A 23,964-nucleotide genomic window follows, 5' to 3' on the forward strand; every position below is an offset into this window, starting at 1 on the left:
ACTCCTTCAGATTTAATAGTCGTCTGGCATGGACCTTGGTCTTCAGTTTTACAGAATATTAATAGGATTCAATTCAGGGCTTTGTGCAGGCCAGTCATTTACTTTGGCTCATCTGGATGTAGTTCTACACTAAGAGTGATCGTTTTGGCAGATGAAGCAACCACCCAGACCCAATTTTGCCACTGACTGCTTGAAGTTTTCTTTTAAAATCTTCACTTTAGCAACAGGCCCAAATATCGGGTTCTCATGCCAAACTCCCAAATTTTCTAAAATAGCTGGTTTACAAGTTACTTATAATCCTATGGAGTATTAGATTGACCCACTCAAGAGCCTTACCCTCCATGAACTTTAGAGTTTAAATAAACCATACTTTTAACCTAAAAGCATTTTCAGATCAAAATTAACAACTACTAAGGACTTAGATTCTAGGCCTAAAAGGTTAGAAACCTCAGTTTTAGCCTCTGGGCTTATGAGTCAAATACACAGAGAAAAGAGAGAAGTCAGAAAGACAGACCAAATTACTGCCAAGTAACAAAGTAGTAGAATTTCACTCAGTGAAACTAAAGTTTTCTAAACTTTACCAACCTTTGTTTTAGGTGTCATTTTGCGAACATCAGCATGCTAATGCTCATCGAATTACACGTAAACAACTTTGCAAACTTAAGCCCCAAGAAGCACAACAGAGGTTTGACAGAAAATTTATTCCAACATGTGTAACTATACAGAACAAATGCACTGTGTATACAGTTAATTATTCAATGGATCAAATAAAACAGATATTGCTAATGAGATATAATAGACTGGTGTATGAGTGTAATAACATTTGCAACTCAAACGCATTCAGGTGTGTTCCAACGGCTATGACTGGCTCGCTTTGCCTTTTCTGTTTTTTCCTCCAGTGTACTGGAAACTCTTCAGTGGGTTCTTCCCCCGGATGTTCTTCTACCAAAACCAAAAGGGAACACATTAGCTCAGAACAAGGGGGTGATTTCATCAAACTAACTGGACATTTTTGTTTTAATATACATTTTATATTGTGAGCTTTGTAAAAGGTATAAAATGGCATCTCACTAATATCAATATAAATAAAATTGATAAAACGTGCCATCTAAAAGTGATGCTCAAAACTAGTTCATGCATTTATTACATCTAGGCTAGACTATTATAATTCATTATTATCAGATTGTGTCTTTTATCCTGCCAGCTGCAGTAGATGTCTGCCCCTCCCTGTTTCTGTTAGAGGTTTCTTCCTATTAAAAGGAAGCTCCTTCTTCCCAGTGTCACCAAGTGTTTGCACACAGGGGGTCGTTCGACTGTTGGGGTTTTCTTCTGTACTATTATAGGGTGTTTGCCTTACAATATAAAATGCCTTGAAGCAACTGTTCTCATTTGGTACATTATAAGTAAAAGTGAACTGAAATTTAGAAGTAAGAAAATAGTACAAACGCTCACAACTCAAATTGCCTGATTTTGTTTAACTAAAATCTAATAGATATACAGTTTGTTTTCACAGTGAAACAGAAAATACATGACAAAAAATATGACAAGAAGGTGAAACCTGGAACAGAATTCAAACTATTGCACAGATCTGTAGTGTATCAAAGACCTGGTGTCCCTTCCGACCAAATCTCACCTTAAAACTGCTCTTGATGACTCCTTCTGGTCTCTGTATCTCTTTTCTCCGCCTTCTTCTGCTTGTCAGTGGATGTACCACGCCCTTCAGTGCCTCAGGAACTGCAGGAAAGTGAAATGAAAATGAAATAAAATTGCATACTCAAATATACATTGATACATTGTAATTAGATCTTCCAGCAAATTGATGCATCCTTATAAAATAAATTAATCCATGAAACATACTTAGGAGTAGAAAGCCACCATGTTTGCCCTGCCATCTTGAACACAGTGGCTGAGTAGGTCATTGCCATTTTGCGTTAACTGTGTTTTATGTATGTGGACAGAGAAGGATCCACATGTGCAGTACACCAAAGGCAGAAGAGAAGAAACTCGTAGGCATTTGCGTGCCACTGAGACAAATTTTAATTTGTCTGTGGACTTTCACACTCAACATATGAAGGATCATTCTTATATTTTTTTTCATTTGAGAAGCTGTCGCCACCAAAGAAGCAAAAATGCAAAGGGAAGAGACAACACAACAGGCATCATTATAAGACGCCATCTTTACACCTTATTCCTCATCTGAAGTCTTTAGTCAGGCCTCTAACATACAAAAACATATGTAAACATTCTTATTTATTCCTGATATTGTCGCAAATGCTTATGGTCAAGCAAATTAGACATGTGACCATCCCACCTCCGGACAGCTAACAACAAGCAAGTTAACAACAGCTGATTATATGCTAGCAATATACCAGCTAATGTTAGGTTCCAGTTTCCTGATAAATGTACTTTCTGCTCTGATGAATAGTTTGCTCATTCACATTATATGACAGTTTATTAACTAAGTGTCGCACAGTCCAATAATCTCAGATCTACTTCAAAGAAAGTTTTACAAACAATGACTAACAGCAGGACAAACAGAAGCACTTACTGACAGAAAAGTTTAGACCTCTTCAGCAACTCAGTATCACTGTCAGACTGACTCGTGGATTCGTATCGAATTCTTTCGGCGTAAATAGATGTGACCACATATTGACAGCTGATTGACAATTTTTTGTCCTACAGCAACCATTATGGCTAGGATTATTGAACTGAATTGGGAGGCGTAAGAAAACAGAACTCGACTTGACTGAAATTTGCAATCTAGTGGTGAAATTTTACACTCTGTAACTTAAGCTCTGTAAGCTCTGAAAATATGCTACTGTAACTTAACTCCAACTTTCAGTTATCTCGCCCAATTACATTTTTCACAATAAAAAATGAACTAACAGAATTTTAGAAGAAATTATCCAAATAACACTATGTAAACATAATTGTCCTATGTGATGTGCCCATGGGTAATAGTTTCTTTCAGTATTGTATTTAAAGTCAAACTTTCAACAACAAAAAAATAATTATTTCACACAAATCACTGCTTACTAGCAAAGACCTACATGGCATCATGGAAGTAGAAGATCAATATTTTTTTAGCATAAACAATATACATTATAAACAGGAAAAATATCTTAATGGAAAATTTTGGTTAGGGTGACGTTCATATATAATCAGACACTTACTGAGATACTCAGGTACATTCTTAAGGTGAGGTTTGACAACAGCAGGATGGAGGTCTTTGTCATGCCGGAGTAGCTGCAGATCTCTGGGGTTGTCCTCAAAGTATGTCTGCGTGAGAGCACAAGCATACAATCAAAACGTGTTCAAACACTTCTGCCTTCCTCTGTCTTTAGAAAAAAAAAATCATCTCTCACCTTAAGTTTTTCTGAATTGAGCAGCTCCTGTTTGATCTCTTTTAGTCTGGCCTCCTTCACTGCCTGCTTTGTCACTGAGCGCATTGCGTCCTAAAGAAAAACTAAAAACAATCAATTCCCCTTACATTACACTTAAAAAGGGCTAGGACTTGGCGATAAAACGATAAAAACTGTTATCTTTCCTCGTCTTTCCATCAAAAGAAATATGAGAAATGGTCAACATAAAGTAGAACTTGAAATTTGACAGACAACACAAAGGGCACAATGAGAATAGCACTGGACCAAATCAATCATGTGCTCGAAAACTCAGCTGATGGCATTACTACACAAGACAACTCAACAGACACAGTCCAAAGGTCAAACGATCAACAACCAAGGAACTCATCACCATCTTTATTTCTAGCATTTTTCTATTTTTTAAAACCGTTTGGTCAGAAGGTCCACTGCTGTCTCTCCCACACATCTCCCTCCTTCAACTGAGCCAAAAATCTTTCCGCTCTTCATTCTCTGCCGCCTCCTCCTGCCTTTCCTTCGCTCTTGTTGCTCCTAACATGTCTTCCCCCTTTCCTATTTCTTGGTCAGGTGGTCATTGTTGAGTCAAAACCTGACCAATCGGTAGGGAAATCTTTTTTTTTAATGATCAGTATGTTTGATTTGTCCAAGATTTTACACCAAATGCCCTTCCTGATGGAACTCTCCCCATTTACAAGGGCGAAGGGACTGGCACAGAGTATACTGGCTTGTGCTGATATGAAAAAATGATTATAAGTTTGTTTGTTTTTTCCATTTGTTGTTCAGCCATAGACTCAACTAATGCCAACAATCAGCAAATGTTGAGAAATTTGCCATTTTTGGAATTAAATTGAGCTTCCAAAAGGAGGAGGAGGATACTCACCCGGCATCTGTACCTGAAGCCTTCAATCTGCTCCATTTTAAATTCATATGGTTTGAGGGGAGAATTTGTCTCATCTAAACACAAACAGAATAAAAACAACTTAGAAAATTATCTCACTACATTTAAATATCATGCTACACTCTAAAAGTATTTGCACCCATCCTGATTTCATAGTTATTTTGTACATTTGTCTTCCCTTTACTTGTTGGTAGACAGCAGAATCCATACTTCCACTAGGTTTCCAACAAAGAAGCAGCAAAGCAGCCCCACACAATCACACTACCAAGCACTTTAGATTTTTGGTATGAAATGCTCTTTTATTTTTATGCCCGATGTAATGAGACTCAAACCTTCCAACAAGTTCAACTTTTGTCTCGTCAATCCACAGAATATTTTCCCATCAGCCTTGCAGATCAAGATATTTTTTTGGCTAATGTGAGACAAGGCTTTTTTGTTTGTTTGTCAGGAATGTTTTTCACCTTGCAACTCTCCAATTTTTTCCCAGTTTCTTTTTTCATGAATACTGACTTCAACTGAGGCAACTGAGGCCTGCAGTTCTTTAGATGTTATTCTGGGTTCTTTTGTGAACTTCTCGATGAGCCATTGATAGCCCATCATTTTTGGCAGGCCATCCATTTGGAAGGTTCACTACAGTTTCAGGTGTTCTCCTTTTGTGGATAATGGCTCTCCCCATGGTTCATTGGAGTTCCAAAGCTTGAGAAAGGCTTTGGAACTATTTCCAAATTAGACAAATGTCACTGACTTTGTTTTTTTATCTGTTCTTGAGTTTCTTCAGATCGCAGCATGATGTGTTCCTCTTTGAGATCTTTCAGCCTATTTCACTTTGTCCAACTGGTTTTATTTAAAGGATTTCTGTCTGGAGGTAATCAGCCATGAGGTGAGTGTGGCTAGTGAATTTGAACTCCGCATTCCAAAGGAAAAAAAAAGTCACACCTAATTCCTGATTCAACAAAAGGGGATTTCCACATTGGTAGGTTTGGATGAAAAACAAAACATTTAAAAACTGCAGTTTGTGTTTAGTCTGGTTATCAATTTCTTTGATAATGTGAAACATGCAAGTGTGACAAATATGCAAAAAGATATGGGGTGCAAGTACTTGTTCACAGCACTGTATACTACTCCCTGAGGTTCAATATTTTAGCACTGAGAGACATCAAACTCTGATGCAGCTGTAGAAGGTGAAGCTGACTAACTAGAGAAACGGTCTACCATTTCACTTATTCAGCGAAAAACTAGATGTGGGCCTTTTCCGCATGTGAAGTGAACATAGCCTAACTGTGTTTAAAGTAAAATGGAAAACAACATGCTACAGTCATCAACACAGAAACAGTCCCCTAAAAGCTCATAATAATAATAATGATGATATTAATGCAAGTGGATCTCTATGCAACTCCATTTTTACTTAATTTTCACATTAAAAAGTCAGTGAAGGTGTAGGCCTAAAAGTAGATCAAAACATATCTTCATTACCCCCAGTAAGAGCTTCTTCCACCTCTGACAGCAAACCAAGCTCGGTGTGAGATACAAATGACAGAGCGGTGCCCGGGTTGTCTGCTCTTGCCGTTCTGCAAGAATAAAAGTGGCCATCAGAGTTTGATTTTTAGTAAAGATTATCATGTCATTTTTTTAAAAAGAAACTGTACATACCTTCCAACTCGATGAATATACGATTCCACAGTTTTTGGGAAATCAAAGTTAATTACATTGGCAACATTTTGGAAGTCCACACCTCTTGACACTCCATACTCTTTATCTTTAGCTCTAAAGAGACAACAAAACAGTCAACACAGTGTCCAAATGCAATTTTTAAACAGGCTGGTTCTACCATCCAATATCTGACGACATGGGTTACGCCACATAATGTGGAGTTTTCAATGTGCCTGCAAACACAGCTTGTTTATAAGGTTTAAATGTATTTATTGAAATGGTAAAATCTCAACTTCAGCAGTCCAACTTAACATCAAACTCTTTTTCCACTGATAAAAACCAACAACCTGAAAGCTTCCATTTATCCATCCATCCTCTCCTGCTAACCCTTATCAGGGTCGTGGAGAGACTGGAGCCTTTTGTTTGACTACATTACTGTCTGTAATATTGTTAAAGTCCTAAATTATCACCTTTAAAGTGTTTGCACTCATAACATCATGTACAGTAAGACAGGCATGGAGAACGGTGGCGAGGCAGCCCAGGCGGAGAAATTTTGCTTTTAGACTTTGTGACTCATTTAATTTCTATATCTCATGGAGAGAAAAAAAGAACTATCCAATCAGATAGGTATTTGTGGTGAATGAAATACAGTTACAGTTTCAAGCAGTTTTAAGCACCACATCCAAAATTCAAGCACTTTTCAAACCATGAAAGGGCAATGTTAAAATTTAAGCAATTTCTAGGATTTCAAGCACCCGTACGAACCCTGGGCACCATTTCTGGTAACCAGCACCAAAAAACTTCACTTTTGTCTATACTTAAGAATATAAACTGTAGTTTTACACTGTTGAGAAAGTCCAACTGGTTACTGAAACATCACACAAAATGTATTCTACTAACATTAGTTTTCTCCCTTACGGCATTTTTCCCCATCTTGTGCTGCTTCAGAATATTATCTCTCTAATATTTTTTATTTGAGTGTTAATCAATAGTCTGACTTACTTTCCTCCCTTCTTTTGGGTCTTTTTCTTCTCTTTCCCTGCAGTCGTCTGTGGTGCAGCGGCTGTATCAGTCAGACTCTGCTCATCTGAGGCGATGATGTAGTCATAAAACCCCTGATTAAACTGGGCAATAATGTGACACCTGCAACAGAGTGATACAAAACACAAACACAGAGAGAAGAGAAAGGAATCAATAATGCACCATACATACTGGCTGCCTGCTACAGTATACTTTTACTATTGTGGGTGTCATGTGCCGTGTCGGGTCCAAATTAACAAGACGCTTAAAAAAAAACAAGCAAATAAACAAAAATCTTAAAACAGATGCATTAATAGTTCAAAACTATGATACTTATATTTGTGGACAGACTATTCTGTGTAACACTACACAAGCCTCTCTAATAGTGCCTTTAAACGTGATCCTTTGTTGTTACTTTGCTGTCTAGACTGATTATTAATTAGTTTTTGTTCTTTAAGTCATCCAGCTATTTATCAACAGAGGTTCCAACCCTAACCCACAGGTAAATTTACCTTAATTTCACCAACTTAGACTGCAGTAGCTTTTATTCAAAAGATGCAGGGCATTTTAAAATGTGGCAAGTTCAAAACTGGATTTGTGCTGCTACACAGAGCTCCCCATGGCTATGGTGCAGAACAAAGACCATCAGCTGCAGTCTAAGCTAGTGGAGCTGGAGCAGCTATTGGCTGCAAAGTGCAATATTTGCAAGACTCCTTTTACTGTGCTCACAGATACTCGCATGCTTATTGAGCCCAATTCTTTTAATTCTTTTTTTTTTTTTTTTTTTAAAATAACCCCAAAACAAAACAAAAAAAAACTCATGATGTGATATTATAGTATATAGTATATCAGAAATCTGTTCACTATTTTTATTACAAATTATATCAGTAAGGAAGCTGACTAAAAATTAACTGGTAATTTATGGCAAAGCGGTGGGATTAAATATGTGTTTACTTCTTCCCACTCCCTTTCAACATGTAAATTAATCAGAACGTTTTTTTTGTATAGTATTTTTTTTTCTTTCTTATGTTCTTTTCTAAATGTACTTGTATATTGTTCACATGTTGAAATAAATTAAATCAAAAAATCAGAAATCAATTTTTGTACACAATCTTGGGATCTAAAGTCTGATCTTCAAAGCGCATGTTTCATGTAGGTTCTGATGTTAATCATTTAAAGAAATATTACAGAATCATCTGCACTGTCACATTGCGTATAAAATCAATGAAATTGACTGTCCCTCTTCACAGGAGTCATTGACCAATAAAGTTTACTGCAACAGTCTAGATGGTCACAAAGGAACTCTGGCCTTTTTAACACTTATGTTCATGTTCATCAGTTCATCATCAGGAGAAAACTCAATAATTACACTGTATATAGCCCAATGTTGTGCTCTGAATAAGGTGACTGTACACCTTCATATTTCCACACAGAATCAAGTTGAAAGAAAAAAAACATGTATATAACACTGTCCTGAATTCTCCTCTCACCTGGACTGGACCGGCAGTTCAGAATTGAGGACGCAGGCAGGAATGCCAAACTGTTCGAGAAACAGTTTGAGTCTATAGCATCTGTCCACAGTTCCCACAAACAATAGCGTCTTCCCCTTAACCAGGCACAGCTTGAGCAGTGTGTACACAAGTAGAAACTTGTCCTCCTCCTCACATTTGATGCTGTACTGCTGCAGCTGGCTGCTGTCTGGGAGCTGGGATCCTTGAAGCTTCAGTATCACCTAACAAAACACCATATCCAAAATGGATGTGTGGGTCAAGACAAAACCAGAAACATCAACACATCCTGCAGATCACCTCTGACTGCAGCTTAAACTTCACTTATTCTTCACTAAGGTTTTCGCAAGAAAATAAAGTTGTGTTTTTTTGTACTCATTTACTTTGCGCAAGTCTTTAACGGCACAATACAGAAGAGAACACTGATAATGATAATACAACAATGATCAATTTACACTGTGTGAAATTAACTCTTGGTCTCAGTCTGTACAGTATTAATTAGAAACATAGCAGGCTAAGAGTGTTTTCACAACTATAGTTCTTTTACTCTGGTCCGAATCAGGTGGCTAGTTGCTAACTTGTACTGACCTTCGCTTCTATGATACCCTGCCACATCTCAGGTGGGAAGGTGTGTATCTTAAACGTACTAGTATTTGGGTTGAATCACGTTCACACCGAACGGTATGGTTGTTTTGTTTTGTTCTCGAACCAAGTGCAATTACTGTGTTCTGTTAAATTAATATAGTGGCCGGAAGAGAAAATATAATAATAATAAATCTAATAATAAATACTGAATAAATATATTCAGTAAGTGGGAGTCTCTGGGAGAAAATGCTGTGTTGATACCTGAGGCTGAAGGAGAAAGGCAGGGCTGATTTGACTTGGCAGGAAGGCAACAGTAACTCAAATGTTATTAATAATGTATCTAAACATTCAATCTGTATCTCATTGTACAACTGTATAGTGACAATAAAGGCATTCTATTCTAATTGTATAGAAAACAATAAATCTTTGATCAAGTGAGTGTTAAGGGGACATTACAGGATTGTGCAGCAACAGCTCCTTGAGGCTCTGGACATCCTCATTAAATGTAGCAGACATCAGGAAAGACTGGTAGATATTTGGTAAATGGCTGTTTAAAAAAAAAAAAGAAAAGAAAGAAAGATAAAAAAAAAACAGTTAAATTTGACATTAAGGCTACAATAACTAACCTAAACCCAACTGAAGCCAAACTAAATGTAAACACAGGCAACTTGTGGATGCAGGGAAGAAAAGTATGTTTGGTGGTCTTTGAAAAAGACTGATGCTCTAATCTAAAACAGATTTTTGCTTCATTTCTTTTTTACCAAGTTTGAGATTTTAAGAACAAGAACAGAAGAAAACTATGATGTGAAAAAAGAGACTTTGCCTCTCACATTTAAATTAGTTTGGAAAATGGATGAGTTGAAAACATTATTAGCTTGTGTCATATTCATAAGAAGGCTATAACCTATAACACTATTACACATGTAAGTTTCATGCAACTTTCACCTAAAAAGGCTGGGAATCTCTCATTTAAATCCTGGACGTTAAAAACAAACAAAAACACCACCTTTCTAATGCAAATTTTAAAACAAACAGCAGCAGGAGACGCTTGCATGAAGCAAGTTCCCTTTGGTGAAAATCTGTACACTCTCACCACAACAAGTTCTTCAGGTCAGACTCAAAGCCAAAAGAGAAGATTAGGTCGGCTTCGTCTACCACCAGCATCTCAAGAGAAGAACGCAGGACCAGGTTCTGTGCGTTGAGATGGGCAAGCACACGGGATGGCGTCCCCACAACTACATCCGGCTTCTCCATTAAAATGGGCCTGTCCACACATAAAAGTGATCATTTAAAATACATCTCCTCGTTTGACAACACGGACTTTTTTATTAATCTATGAAGTCCACAATTACACTTTGCGGATTTAAAAATATTATATAACTGCAATACTGTGGAAAAATGCAGGCACTTGAAGTCTTTAGATTCTTATCACACAATCAGGGACTTTTGAGCTTGCTAAATGCACAACAGAACAATAAACCCAAGCAAAGCATTAAACAGGAAGGGGTAAGAGCAATTAAAATTAAAAGAACAAGGAGGACTGTTCACTAGCAAAATTATTGCAGATTTACAAAAAAAGAAGACAAGAAATTAATTAATTAATAAAATACTAAAAAAATGACTGTACCATGAAATCAAATACACACGTTACAGTACCATTGTACCATGATAGATCAAATTCTACTTTACTGTATTCATAATTCCATCAGTATTGACATGATCCCAAACACCACTGGCTGAAATGCAGCTCTAAAGCATGGCGAGGCCTCCACAATGTTTTAGAGATTACTGTAGCCACACACAGCTGCGCCCATCTTCTGACGTGTTCCATACATGTTGGCACTAATCAGAACCAAAGTGAGAACATAAGTAACCTGATGACAGCAATATTGTGGTCACTGTTTTTTTTCTGTGGACTACTCTGAAGTTAAACGATAAATAACAACTATTCAGACCACGTGGACCAGTATCTCCCACACAGACTTTATTTGAACAGACCGCTTCAGCTTTCTGACTGAAAGAAATGTGCTGACCTCTGTGTTGACAGATCAACCTTGCTAGAGATGTCGGCCACTCGGACGTCCCTGGAGCAGTACGCCGTTAACTGTCTCATCATAATCTGAACTTGGTGACCCAGTTCTTTGGTTGGCACCACAATCAGAGCCCTCACATCTTGCTCACGCACAGTCTAACAGGAGAAACAACAAACAGTGAATAAACAACTCTGGAGTAAAACAAATTATCTGGAGAACAGAAAACATCATCCTAAGCAATGGGAACACCATTTTTTTTTTTTTAATTTTATACACTAAACAATAAAAAACAAAAACAAAACCTGGAGAGTCACATTGTCTAAGGTGCAGAGATCATCTAAGATGAAAGTAATATCAACCTACAGTGTGTAAACTCAGCATTTGAATCTGCTTCCAAAAAGGTTATTGCTGTTTCTCACCTGTTTGGAAGCCAGGATGCGCTGTATGACAGGTATACCATATGAGGCAGTCTTCCCAGACCCAGTCCGGGCTCGAGCCAGAAGGTCCTTTCCATCTAAAGCCAAAGGGATTACCTTTTCTTGGATCAGAGTGGGCTTTGACCATCCCAGATCTGCGACTGCCTGAGTCAAGAATAAAAAACAAAAAAACCCAGAGGTGAAACAAATTATTATAGTGACACAGACAAATGTCAGACAAATCTCAGTTTAATATTTGGTGCAGAGCATTCGCTAGGTTGACTGCTCTGTGCTAAATGTAAATGGAGCAGTTTTCTCATCTACTTGAGCACTCAGAGTGCTTTATACAACATGTCTCATTTACTCAATCACACAACCACTTTTTCTACACTTAAGCGCTTAACACACACACAAAAACAAACCCCAAAACAAAACAAAAAACCCTACTGAAAACAGGGAGGTACAGGGCTGGACTGAAAATGAATGAAAAAGCAGCAAGCATGTCCACAAAAACAAACAAACTCTGCAAAAAAAATTTCAACAAAAGGACTGGCAACACAGCAGCAGCAGTTTAACATGGAGCTGGAGTTCATTTACACACACACACACACAGAAAAGAGTCTGAGCTGGCTCCCCCAAATGCAGCCCCCTTCGAGGCCCACCTTATCCCAAGATGCTTTGCATATGGGTGAAGAAATCTTTTGAACAAAAATGACGGACAGTCGAAGTGAAGTGGTCCAGGAATAAACTTGTTACATATAAAATTTGTATATCTGCCCAACCTTTTTTATTTTATCTTGCGTGTATGTGTTTTTTTTTGTTCTTCATTTTGTCATTGTTCTACTATGTGTTTTACTCTATTGTTTAGTGAACAGGGGGAGAACAGACAGCTGTTCTCTGTAGCTGAGGGAGAACAGCTGTCTATTAACAACAACAAGAATAATGATAAACAAATTAATTTGTAGTGCACCTTACATTTGCAAAACAAAAATTGGAACTAGCCCTTTTTTGTTTCACATTCTAACCGTAAAATTTTATTGCATACAATGAAACACGGATCTATAATTTTTGTAGTAGTTTTGTAGTTTCACTGCTAAAAAAATAAGGACAAATTCAATATGGCGGACGCGCTGACGGGTCGCAGCAACGGGTCAGCCCCCTCCCTCAATGTGGCGTCTGTGTATGCATGTTTATGTCGAAATCAATTTATGTCTTAACTGAATTCCCATTTAAGTAAATATCATTATAACCGGATTTTGTCATACATGATAAACGGGACACTAGGAAGACAGTTACAACCAGGAGAAAGTCAAAAACAATGTAGGGTAATCAAACTGTTATTAGCTTTTGATAAAAGTGCGAAACGGCGTCTATACTAGAAAACAACTGACATGATTTCTATTACTTCTGTAATCCAGCATTTTTCCATGTCTAGTAATTTCACCTACGCACAACTTCATGTTTGCATACAAACTAAACTCTGCCACCGAGCGAGCAGTTCCGACTCCCGAAGTAACTGTCTAATTTTCAAACTTCTCGGAGGATTTTATTCTCCACCTGAAAATTCACAGCTCCCCCGACAGCCTCGAAGTTTGTTACCTTTAGCAGGCGGTCGTCTAAGCCCATTTCATGGAATTGTAGCCTCTCATGAGCCATCGCTCTTCTCTCACCAAGCTCACACGTGCGTCGCAGGTTTATGACGTCATGTCGCTTTTAAGCACCTCCGAAATAAAAGAAAGAATACTTTGTAGTCAATCTCTACTTTATATCTAAAAAGTGTACTTTTTAAATATTAAACACAGTTCTCTTGCTTTTAAAAAAGAAACTGAAGCATATTTCAAAACCAAGGTCATATATATATATGGAGGGAGAGAGAGAGAGGGAGAGATAGATAGATATTTATTTATTTATTTTTAAAGTGTAGTAACACTATATGATTATCCCACCATTCCAATTTTTTAAAAATATTTTTCCTTTTTTGCTGTTTTTGCTATTTTGCGTGGACTGCTGGTGTTTTTTTTCCCCTTTACCCATGTTTCCACGTTTTCAACATTTCTATTTGTTTTTATGGATACTGTTCTTTGTACAAATTGTACAATTAATTCCTCCTGTGGTCAGTGGCCCCTGTATCATACAAATCCTCTTTGTGAACAATAATCGGGAATTGCTTTGAATTTAAAATAATAAATATGTTATTACCTTATATTTTTAAATACAAAGTTAGTGAAGTACAATATCATATGTTTATTTAATCTAATAAATAACTTTCTGAAACAATTCTACATTTTTTAATATATTTTATTTGGAGTTTAAACACATGGGATCAACACTTTAAAAAACAGTCAGCACACAAGAGCTGAAGAAGAGAGTCAAAGCAGGGTGACGCAGGTGGAGATGAGTATCAGGGTTGATTTGTCAAAGAAGGACAGCAGCAAGAGTGAAAGGACATGAACATGAAAATGTCATCTACTATGATGTGTGGTTTGAAGATGGTGACGCTAAGAAAAAGACAAGAGGGCGAGCTACGAAAGCTATGAAAACCTAAAGGATCTTTAGATTTTTTATGTGAGTGAGGAGGGACAGGATTAGAAATCAGTATATCAGAGTGACAGGTTGAGTCGCATGAACATAAAGTTAGGGAAACAAGACTTAGATGGTTTGAGCAAGTGCAAAAGAAAGACAGCTTACTGGACAAAAGATGCTGTGGATGGAGCTGTCAGGCAGGAGGTAAAGAGGGAAACCATCATGGATGTCATGAAGGACCTTTAGTTGGTTGGTGTTGCAGAAGACGGTGCTACAGATTGGATGAGATAGGCATATGATCTGAATATATTCATTTTTATGTTAAATTTCAACTCAATATTGTTTATGACCAGTAATACTATTTTCAGGTTTATGTACTTTTCTATATACTCTACTGCAAGTTACCATTGTGATGTACCCTGGCAAGCAACCACCTCAATAATGAAAACTAACCTCACCAAGACCAAAATATTGTTTCATAATACAGGCCTCTGATAATGTTATTTATGTTGTTATTGTCTGATGCTGGAAAGAAATCGTACTATTTCACACAATCATTCCAAATAAATTTTCATTTTGCCTATATTTTTTTCCGTAGCAAGCCCAAATTTTGATTTTTTTTTATGGTTAGATTTTTTTCAGTGGGTCTAACGTTTCTTCATTATATTTTTAAATTATTTATTAAATCAGTTATTATTAAATCAGATTACTAATTTTATTAATTGTAATTTGTAATTCATAACATATATTATTTTCTGCACATGGGTCTTCCAAAAGAAAACTAAAAACGTAGTCAGTTTTAAGACTTTTCCATCACTCTTTATACAAGGAGAACAACACCGCACTACTCCAGTGGTGTGATGGAAAGTTCCAGAGCAGTTGGACCTTGTGGTAAGACTGCTATTCATTTTTTCCTACCTTGACATTTCTTATGCTTTACCCCCATTTGACCAGCAGATGGTAGCAAACACCACAATGACTAAAATCCATTAGTGATAAATAATACCATTAAAGCCATGTTCAGTTAGCAATAGCAACATTCGCATAAAAACTCAAAGATCCCTCTTCGATTCCAGGAGTGCTCACAAATCCTTTTGGAGTTGCGTCGGGAAATAAACTACCTTCAATTGCTTCCTTTAGTCACAATGGTGTCAAGAAGTCGGTGTAAAAATCTTCCAAATCAAATATGCAGTCTTACTCGCTGTGGCGACCCCTTGTGACCAATGTGACTAAAGGAGCAGCTGAAAGTCGCTTATTTCAACACAACCGACTATAAATTGCCACAGAGAAGAACTGGAGAAGCTCTTTGTACTGTGTAAGCTCACATTATTTTAAATTTCGTTAAATTTCGTTTTAAAACGGGAGCTATGTCCTCGGAGTCACGCACCTCAATGAAGACTTGTTGAGAAGACGGTGAAGATGCCCACTGAATGCAATAGCAGCTGTCTCGTCTACACAGTTATCCTCCCATAACAAATAAATTAGTCAACATGGCCGCAGAGTACCTAGCCCCACATAACTGAGACACGGAATAAAACATCACAGGTAAATACAAATATGGTATTCGCGTTTTAAAAAACATGTAAAATTCATGATCTGCATGCTTTTGTTTGTATCCGCAACTGTAAACTAACATGCTACGAATTATTTGCATAAAGCTATAGGTACATTTGTTATTAAAATGTCATATTCAAATAATAAGCGTAAGGATTACAACACACAATCAGTTTATATTTTAATTATATTCGTTTTATTCTGAACGCGCGCGTGTGTGAATTTCTTTAACAATAATAATAATGATAATAATAATAAAAAAGCCCCGTCCCTTTCATCTCTGTTTTCACAGATTTAATGGCGTTCATGTCTCGATTCTCTCGGTCCCGGAGCAGCTCCAGGTCTCCGAGCCGAAAAGACTCTGAACGTTCCTCCCCGATCCTGACCGTCTCCGAGCTAGAAAGGCTCCTTTACACGGGCAAAACGGCCTGCAACCATGCAGACGAAGTGTGGCCACGACTCTATATCGGAGACCAGTGAGTGTTTCTAACCTCTAAACGGTGGCAGAAGAAGTAAATACTCAGAGTGTCTTAATAACAGTGAATAAATACTTAAAGTATTAATTTCTTAGTAACGTATTACTTAGAAATAAAAATACCAATTACTTATTACGAGTGAGTAATGAGCACCCAATGAGAACTAATTTTAATGAAGTAAATATTCTGGCATTCCACCATATAAGCTGAAAGTAGTTTAGTCTAAAGCAAACGTCTTTATCAACATCTGTATCTAGCTCCATCACCCAGCAGTATCTGTTTGTCTCATTCATAAGCTTAGGAGTCACATAAGAGTTACATGTCAGCATAAATCATACAAGTTATGTAGTCAAGTGAAAACAGTTTAACTGCTAGAGCTGGACATACCTTCTTTCCTCTGCAGGGACATTGCATCAGATCGACGAGAATTGGCCAAACTTGGCATTACACATATCCTCAACTGCGCACAGACGAAGTGGCGCGGGGGAGCCGAATATTATGCTGGGATGAACATCACCTATCATGGCATTGAGGCTCATGACTCACCAACTTTTGACATGAGTGTTAACTTCTATCCTGCTTCCGAGTTCATTCACAAAGCCCTCACCAGTGGAGGTTAGTCTGAGTCTGGGTGTGTGGGGGTCTGTGTGGGTAGATTCTCTGTTCTACTGTGTTTGATTCTAATTTTATGATCTATTGACTTTTGAATCTATGCGCTCTTCCAATTGTTATTTTTTGCATGCTGTTTTTTGTTATTTAATTGCTTACAAGGTATCTTTGATTCTTTTGAAAGATGCCTATGAAAAATGTATTATTAATTGATAACATGAGGGAAAATCATCACTTCAAATAGCAGGTCATCTAGCAGTTAGAAGCTCTGTGTTCTGCATATCAAAAAAGGATCCCGGGGCAAGACTGAACCCCATATAACCCTGATGGCCTGATGGATAGATATTGACTAAAGTCATTTTAAGTAAAAATGAGTTATTATATTACTAGAGTAAACAAATACATTTGTTGTTTGACCTAAGACTTAAGACCTAAGACTGTTCTTTGACCTAAATGGTAAATGGTAAATGGCCTGTATTTGTATAGCGCTTTTCCAGTCCCTAAGGACCTCAAAGCGCTTTACACAACCTGTCATCCACCCATTCACACACTGGTGATGGCAAGCTACATTGTAGCCACAGCCACCCTGGTGCGCACTGACAGAGGGGAGGCTGCCGGACACTGGCGCCACCGGGCCCTCTGACCACCACCAGTAGGCAACGGGTGAAGTGTCTAGCCCAAAGACCTAAGAAATTTTCAGACTATAGTATTTTCTACATTTTAAATGAATCTCTTTTTGATCTATGAAAAGTCTTATATAACTACTGGGAAAACGTAATGTAACCTTGCTTTAGCAGATTCATCCATTTGTATTTGAATGGCCCTGTTTTTAGTTTATAAATGTTCCCACTACATGCTGTTGCTTCTTCAAAAACACTTAAATGTTGTGTTATATAGTTAGACTTGTGTGGCTCAACAGGTCTAAATAATGATGCAAATGTCTAATGTAGTGAAGAAGAAAAAAAGAGGAATTTGGGGCACAGCCCTTGTCTTTACTGGTCATTTAGCTTTTTCTTTAAAGTATTAACAAATATTTAGTATATTGCTTTACACTGATTACATGAAACTATTAACATTTATATAAAATATGTATAAATATTTTTAGGGTAGCTAATAGTCTTTTGTAAATCATCAATTTATCCTAGTAATTTGCACTGGGATGAGGGGAGCAACCATTTGTGTTTAATAGCATTGATCAGGGGCACAGCTATCCTAAAACCACGCTGAAGATTGTAATATTTACAAACATCCACAAGCTCACACTCTGGTTCTGTATGTCTCTTTTGCAGACTGTATAAAAATAATAGAAGTTTGTGACATCATCCATTGATTTCTGGAATCTGGCGTAATGTTAGTTTTGTGGCCACTGGCATGTTGTTTTTGGAGCCAGAGATGGTTACATTTGACATCTCTACTATTTATACATAAAAGACTGAGTGGGAATTCCAATTGCAGAACAAACTGACCATTTTAAGCAAAACATTTTGACCTAACATTTTGTAATCTTATGGAATTATTTATGTCAAAAATTCCACGCAAGAAAAAATGTAATCTAGAATTAAATTCCTCTGCATAAATTCAACAACCTGTGCATGCAGAACTTTGATTCACACTCTCACTGTTGCCTTGTTGCTCTTGAAGCTGACTCTTGCTCCTGCAAATGAACTGAATTTTGACTGTTTGGAGCGGAGCCCAAAGGAAGAAGGGTTCTAATGTGGCCACTTTTAATGGACATTTCAGGTTACTGCATGAAAGCAAGGTGGCGCCATGATCAGCGCTGTTTTGAACCGTATTTGTGTACAATTTGGAAACTAAATTTGGAAGCCTCTCCAGTGCTTATGTTGCTGCCAAATGGTCACTCAGTGAAACACAGCTGTACACCTCTGGCTGCAGAGTTCCACTCACTGTGGGTTCAGGTTCCAGTATTATAGGTCATCTAGATAAAGTTACATGTCCGCTGAGCAGTGGACAGAGAGGAGCATGTGACAGACTGTCTTTTTACAATATATGACAACAATAAGTAGCTCATTTGTCTGATCTGAACAGTTCAGGTTGTTTCTATCATTTTACGTAAATCATCTCATGTAAATCTGGTGGTACTTAGATCTTTGTTTACTAGTAAAAGTATTCTTCACTGTTTTGATAAACAGTGAACAAATGCTCTGATCAAATGCTGATTATCAGCATTTTACAGCTTAGGAAGAAGTGTCCTAAATCTGCTACTTATATAAAAGTAATACAATAGTGTATGTATATTCAGTAAAAATAACATTTTACTGAAATAAAAGTATAAATGTGCTGCAATAAAATCTACTTGAATCTCTATAAAAGTATTTACTCATTAAAGTCTCCACCCGAGCTGGAACAAATTCACTGTAGCTAAAACACACCATTACTTATTATTTATTTTGCCTGTTTATAGTTTGAATAAATTACAAAATCACTATGAAAGATTTGATATGTGTGCTGCACATCAATAATTTGTTGTCTTCAGGATTTGTTGATTTTTTGAAAGTCCACTGTACATGGGTGAATGTATTGATTTATCACTGGCTTCTCTCTAATACAGAAAAAAAATGCAAAACCTGAAACTCATCCAGTCATGATACGTGCAGTTACATGTGTTGCTGAAGGCTGAGCAACTTTTTATTGGCGAATGAAATGTCTGTATGGCCAAAGTTATAATTGCTGGATCACAATGCACACTTACTTTCCTGAGCCTCATTATGTTTGTTTGTTTGTACAAGATATTGATATTGTACAAGACTAATGGAACAGGAGTGCTGAGGCTTTAGAGCTCGCCTTAGAATCCTCCAGTTTTAAAGATTCATGTAATCCAGTGGCAGTTGTTGATATTTCCACTGCTACACAGCAAACAATAACTGTTGACAAACTTCATTTTTCAAATAGTAAAAAAATACATTTTAAAACAACGCTGATGTTTCTGCCACAGTGGATACAAAGCAAACAGTTTTGTCTATGTGCTGGGTTATTTGTGTGCATGGCTACTGAGTTCTATGCAGGTTGTTTAATTTGCGTGGACTTGTGATTATGTTTTTTGGTATGTGCAGGTAAGGTTCTGGTCCACTGTACTGTGGGAGTGAGCCGCTCAGCTACTCTGGTGCTAGCCTACTTGATGATCAGACAAAATCTGACGCTTGTGGAGGCCATCAAGACAGTAAAAGACCACAGAGGTGTCATCCCTAACCGAGGTTTCCTCCGCCAGCTGAATGGCCTGGACAGCATCCTGAGAGAGAGCCGAAAGACATCGCCGTAGAGCTGAAAATACTCTCAAGACACACTCCACCTGAGGTAGCAGCCCATTACATTGGGAGATATTCTGGGACCAAACTAGGAGCATCCTGTGAATTTCTGACTTTGCAGCTCTGAATGGTAGCCAGTGATACCACAGATCAAGTGATGCCATTATTTTCATAGTCAATTTGCTCAGTTTGTTTAATCTTTGTAGTTCTGTAGACTCTGAAACAGCAGCACCAAATAATTTTATATTCCTTAAGATATAAAAGTTTACTGGTACATTAAGGTTCTAAAAAATTAGAAACTTTTATTAATAATTCCACTATTTCCTTCAAAGTGTTTTTTCAATTTGTAACTGACCTCTGCCTTTCAGATTCATTCACGCACATAATGGTAGAGATTTTACAGCAACATCAGTTGACCTATGTAAGTTAAGTAGTAAACCCTTACCTTTGACTTATAGGATTCAAAAGTTGACTGTGAGTCCAAAATTGAGGAAACTGCTGCACGGGGTTTGAGTCAACCTCACTGTCTGAATTATGTTAATTTAGGCTACGTCCACACTAGCCCAGATAGATTTGAAAACGGCGTTTTCATCTGAAAACGCTCCGCGTCCACGCTAGCGTTTACAGTCGTTTTCACAGAGTTGTGCGTCCACATTGAAATGGCCAAAAACGCCTATGTTCCAGTCCTGCGCATGCGCAAAAGTGGGTAAGAATTAAAGAATTTGAATAAAAGCTATCTGGAGCATGTACAAACTGATATTAATCTTTTTTAGGGCTGTCAAAATTGAGAGCAATCAAAACAACCGCTGTATAATGCCCTCTGCTATCTTTGTTTAATTGGTCACATGACTGCATCACATGACTAAAATGCCTCATCGTTTTAGAAAGTCTGCGTTTTCGAGTGTCCACACTGCGACGGGACAGCTCCGTTTTGAAATATATGCGTTTTCGAGAGCGTTTTCAAAACGCTGCGTTTTTCCTTGAGGAAAATGCCATCTCAGTGTGGACAGGAGGCCAAAACGGAGAGAAAACTATGCGATTTCAAACAAAAACGCATTAGTGTGGACGTAGCTTTAATTTAGCTTCTATTTATTGATCTGAGAAGTAGTTTTGATGCTCGGTAAACATTTTTTGCACAATTATGGCAGACTATACTGACAAGGGGAAAACACCTACGTTAAAAATATAAAGGGACTAGAAACAATCATTCTTATGGGTGACAAGTGCTAACATGTTTATTCATGGTACCATGTTTGCAGTTATCTTGCCAGCCACAGATGTCCACAAAATTTATGCCAAAAACTTTTACAGGCTTCATCCACACATGTTTTTGGACGCTTCTGCAGTTTTGAACTCATATGCATTGTTTTTCTTTTTAGTCAAGCTTGTAGAGAACACGTCTAACAGAGATTCCTGTCTGACTTTTTTAAATTTCAGAAGAAAATAGTCAATCTGAGGCAGGTTATCGCCAACCTGATTAACATATCTGGGGTCTGAACCCAGCAAAGAGTCACAAAATAAACTCAGCAGACACTGTGATATTGAATAGGATGTTAATCTTTTTTGTTATCTAGTCTTTGTAGAGAAATAGTTCCACATAGAGTTCGAATATGAGTTGTGCCAAGGTTGCAGATGTGAGTTTACTGTTGTCTTGACATACTTTCTGAGTGTTGTCTGACTTTCTAGCAAGAGAAAGTATGTGTTCAAGAATGGTTTTATATCAGTATTTTAATGATTACAACAAAATGAAATAAACAAAACTGCCTCAACCCAGAGAGAAGTAACAATATCAAAAAATTTCAGCAGCTTAGTTTTGTAAACCAGTTCTCGTTCCACTGAGCTAACCAACCACACACTGAACTATACACTGAACTACTCAGATCACAAGGTTTATAATGCTGTTTATTGGTCCTGGTAGTCCAGAAACATTAAGTTTATAACGTTTTGTGTAAATTCCCTCTCAGTTGTTAAAAAGAGAGGGAATTTACACAAAGGTAACACAAAGGTACTTGGCTTTAAAGTTATGTGAAGATAAGAATTTTAAAACAGACTCCACGTTCTTGTCTGTCTATTTGGAATTAACATTATGTGGCTGTAACTGCATTACAAAATATATTTTTAAATAGATAAGAAAAGTGAAAGGTGCGAGTGATATTACAAAAATCAAATCATTAAGCCTAAAATTCAAACAGGCATTGTTGTTTAAAATAGTTGTATAGATTTACAAGTCTTAAAGATTTGTGAATCCACTTCATGCCTGAAATTAAACTGGCAGATGTTTTAAAGTGGTTAATGAAGTTATGAGGTCCTTTTCAGAAAGGAAAGGTATTTTACTATGATCAAAACTTATAATATGTAAAAGTAGAATAGAATCGTATATTAAAATAAACCTCAGCCTGTTAAAAAAACATGATGAAAATTGGCAGAAGAAAATTGTTTGTGCTAGGAAATTTAAATGTTTGTGTGACAGCAACTTTAGGCCCTGTTCATTCACAAGCATACTTACGTAAATTCAGAGTCCAGAGAGTGGGAGTTCTTGAGCATATCACAAATCCTCTGATGATACTCCATATCAATTTAATGTATTCCCTCATCATGTTGAAAGTAATCTCTTTAAATGTTCCACAACTTTAGCCCGAATCTTATGGATAAAATACACGGGTCACCGTTATGATTCAGGAGTGTCAGTAATTAAAAACTGATCACAACTGACCCTAAGCAGACACGTTCCTTGTTGTATTTTCTAGTTAATATAGAGCGTAAATAAGTTATATCAACCCCCAAAAAGGTTTTTTTTCCCCCGTGGTTCCAGTCATTTTTACCTTCGTGAAGTGCCCTATAACCCGGGTCTAATCCAGCAAAGTTATGTAGCTTATAGAATTCCAGTGTAATTACAGCATATAAAATGTAATTATTTGTTTGTGAACACAAAAGCAAATGCACCAATTGCAATTTGGTTGTTTGCTTCCAAGTTCCTTTTTTTGCTGATTCTGATTTTTTTTCTAAAAACTATAACTTACAGCATATACAAACAAACTTTTCAACTTTTCTCAAAGTAAAATATTATTTTCATACTAAAAGAAATAATTAAACTTTCTAAATCCCCCAAATTGCATTAAATAACAGGATCTTCTCTTTTTTAAACAGTGAAAAGAGGTACAAATAATTAACAGAAATGAGTTGGTATATACCCACTGTTATCTGACATATCTTAACTTACCAAACGTAAGCAGGTTGATTTATATAACAAAACAAATGTCAGGTAGTTGCATTATTTCCAGTATGTTTATAAATTTAACAGATAAAATTATGTTGACCTCTCTTTCTTTAACATTTTTTTAAATTTTCATAATTTTTCTTGTAACTGTTTTTTTTTTCAGAGCAGCTTCTGGCTGGCTCTGAGCTCTGAATAGCGTAAGGCTGTTCCAAGTAGATGGTCCCTGGCCAAGCCATTGTTGCATCTTTAATTAATTAGTTGCTTACAATTTGGTGTTGTTTAAGTAAACTTTTTTATGGGGTAATTTATCAAAATAAATTCATGCTCTCTAAGTATCTCTTAGTCCAGTGTATCACCTTAACTTTACAGTGACTGTTAGCTGTCCAGAGTACTACTCAAAGTGAAGATGTAGTATGCTAGCTCAAGAAGCATTTTGAGTAGACATGCAGTGAGAGACAATACCACAGATGTGCCATTGCAAAAGCTACCAACTGCCTGGATAACATACACAGTAATCATGCTGTGTGCACAAGTCGGGTAAAGTCTGCTGTTTTGTCTTGATGTTAAAAGTGAGGCTTGTGTTCTCATGCTTGTAAAAAAAAAAACTTTAGAAGAGCCAATTCTGTGCTTTTAACCAGCATTTCAAATACTTTCCAGTGTGTTACTAATGATTACCTCAAGAATTATGTTACATTTTTTGTGGCTTGTAGAATTTGTGCTGTGTAACATCACCATGTTGAGGTACAAGGTATAAGTGAGCATTGTTACTCTCAGCAAATGCAGATAAAAAATACCCCCCCCCCCCCCCCCCCCCAAAAGAAAAAAAAAGAAA

The 23,964-nt window shown here is 37.1% G+C and overlaps 2 protein-coding genes across 2 annotated transcripts; one reads left to right on the forward strand and one right to left on the reverse strand.

The window, feature by feature from the left end:
• Nucleotides 1-682: 682 nt before the first annotated feature.
• On the reverse strand, nt 683-14,242 carry ddx56 (DEAD (Asp-Glu-Ala-Asp) box helicase 56). Its single transcript, XM_087843983.1, has 15 exons — nt 14,179-14,242; nt 13,090-13,211; nt 11,494-11,655; nt 11,075-11,229; nt 10,135-10,305; nt 9,498-9,588; nt 8,439-8,680; nt 6,931-7,071; nt 5,929-6,042; nt 5,752-5,846; nt 4,261-4,334; nt 3,366-3,455; nt 3,174-3,279; nt 1,634-1,734; nt 683-942 (listed from the first exon to the last, which is right to left on the reverse strand). Exons 2-15 carry the CDS (start codon nt 13,144-13,146, stop codon nt 859-861), a joined length of 1,683 nt encoding a protein of 560 aa, XP_087700109.1. The 5' UTR covers nt 13,147-13,211; nt 14,179-14,242; the 3' UTR covers nt 683-858.
• A 1,013-nt stretch (nt 14,243-15,255) lies between these two features.
• Nucleotides 15,256-23,964, forward strand: dusp26 (dual specificity phosphatase 26). The gene is made up of 4 exons (XM_006797330.3): nt 15,256-15,558; nt 15,860-16,043; nt 16,447-16,658; nt 19,724-23,964. Exons 2-4 carry the CDS (start codon nt 15,865-15,867, stop codon nt 19,927-19,929), a joined length of 597 nt encoding a protein of 198 aa, XP_006797393.1. The 5' UTR covers nt 15,256-15,558; nt 15,860-15,864; the 3' UTR covers nt 19,930-23,964.

Source organism: Neolamprologus brichardi, chromosome 7 (genome assembly GCF_056152115.1).
Source record: "Neolamprologus brichardi isolate AB-2024 chromosome 7, ASM5615211v1, whole genome shotgun sequence".
In the NCBI taxonomy this organism is placed as follows: Eukaryota; Metazoa; Chordata; class Actinopteri; order Cichliformes; family Cichlidae; genus Neolamprologus; species Neolamprologus brichardi.

What these genes read in the sequence shown, in the direction of transcription:
- dusp26 (XM_006797330.3), top strand. Translation starts at nt 15,865, where the DNA reads ATGGCGTTCATGTCTCGATTCTCTCGGTCCCGGAGCAGCTCCAGGTCT. An exon ending in CGACTCTATATCGGAGACCA is followed by an intron (nt 16,044 to 16,446) that starts GTGAGTGTTTCT and finishes TTTCCTCTGCAG; the next exon opens with GGACATTGCATCAGATCGAC. An exon ending in CAAAGCCCTCACCAGTGGAG is followed by an intron (nt 16,659 to 19,723) that starts GTTAGTCTGAGT and finishes TGGTATGTGCAG; the next exon opens with GTAAGGTTCTGGTCCACTGT.
- ddx56 (XM_087843983.1), bottom strand. Translation starts at nt 13,146, where the DNA reads ATGGCTCATGAGAGGCTACAATTCCATGAAATGGGCTTAGACGACCGC. An exon ending in GTTGATCTGTCAACACAGAG is followed by an intron (nt 10,306 to 11,074) that starts GTCAGCACATTT and finishes ATGTGTGGACAG; the next exon opens with GCCCATTTTAATGGAGAAGC. An exon ending in GAACTGCCGGTCCAGTCCAG is followed by an intron (nt 7,072 to 8,438) that starts GTGAGAGGAGAA and finishes ACTCTGTTGCAG; the next exon opens with GTGTCACATTATTGCCCAGT.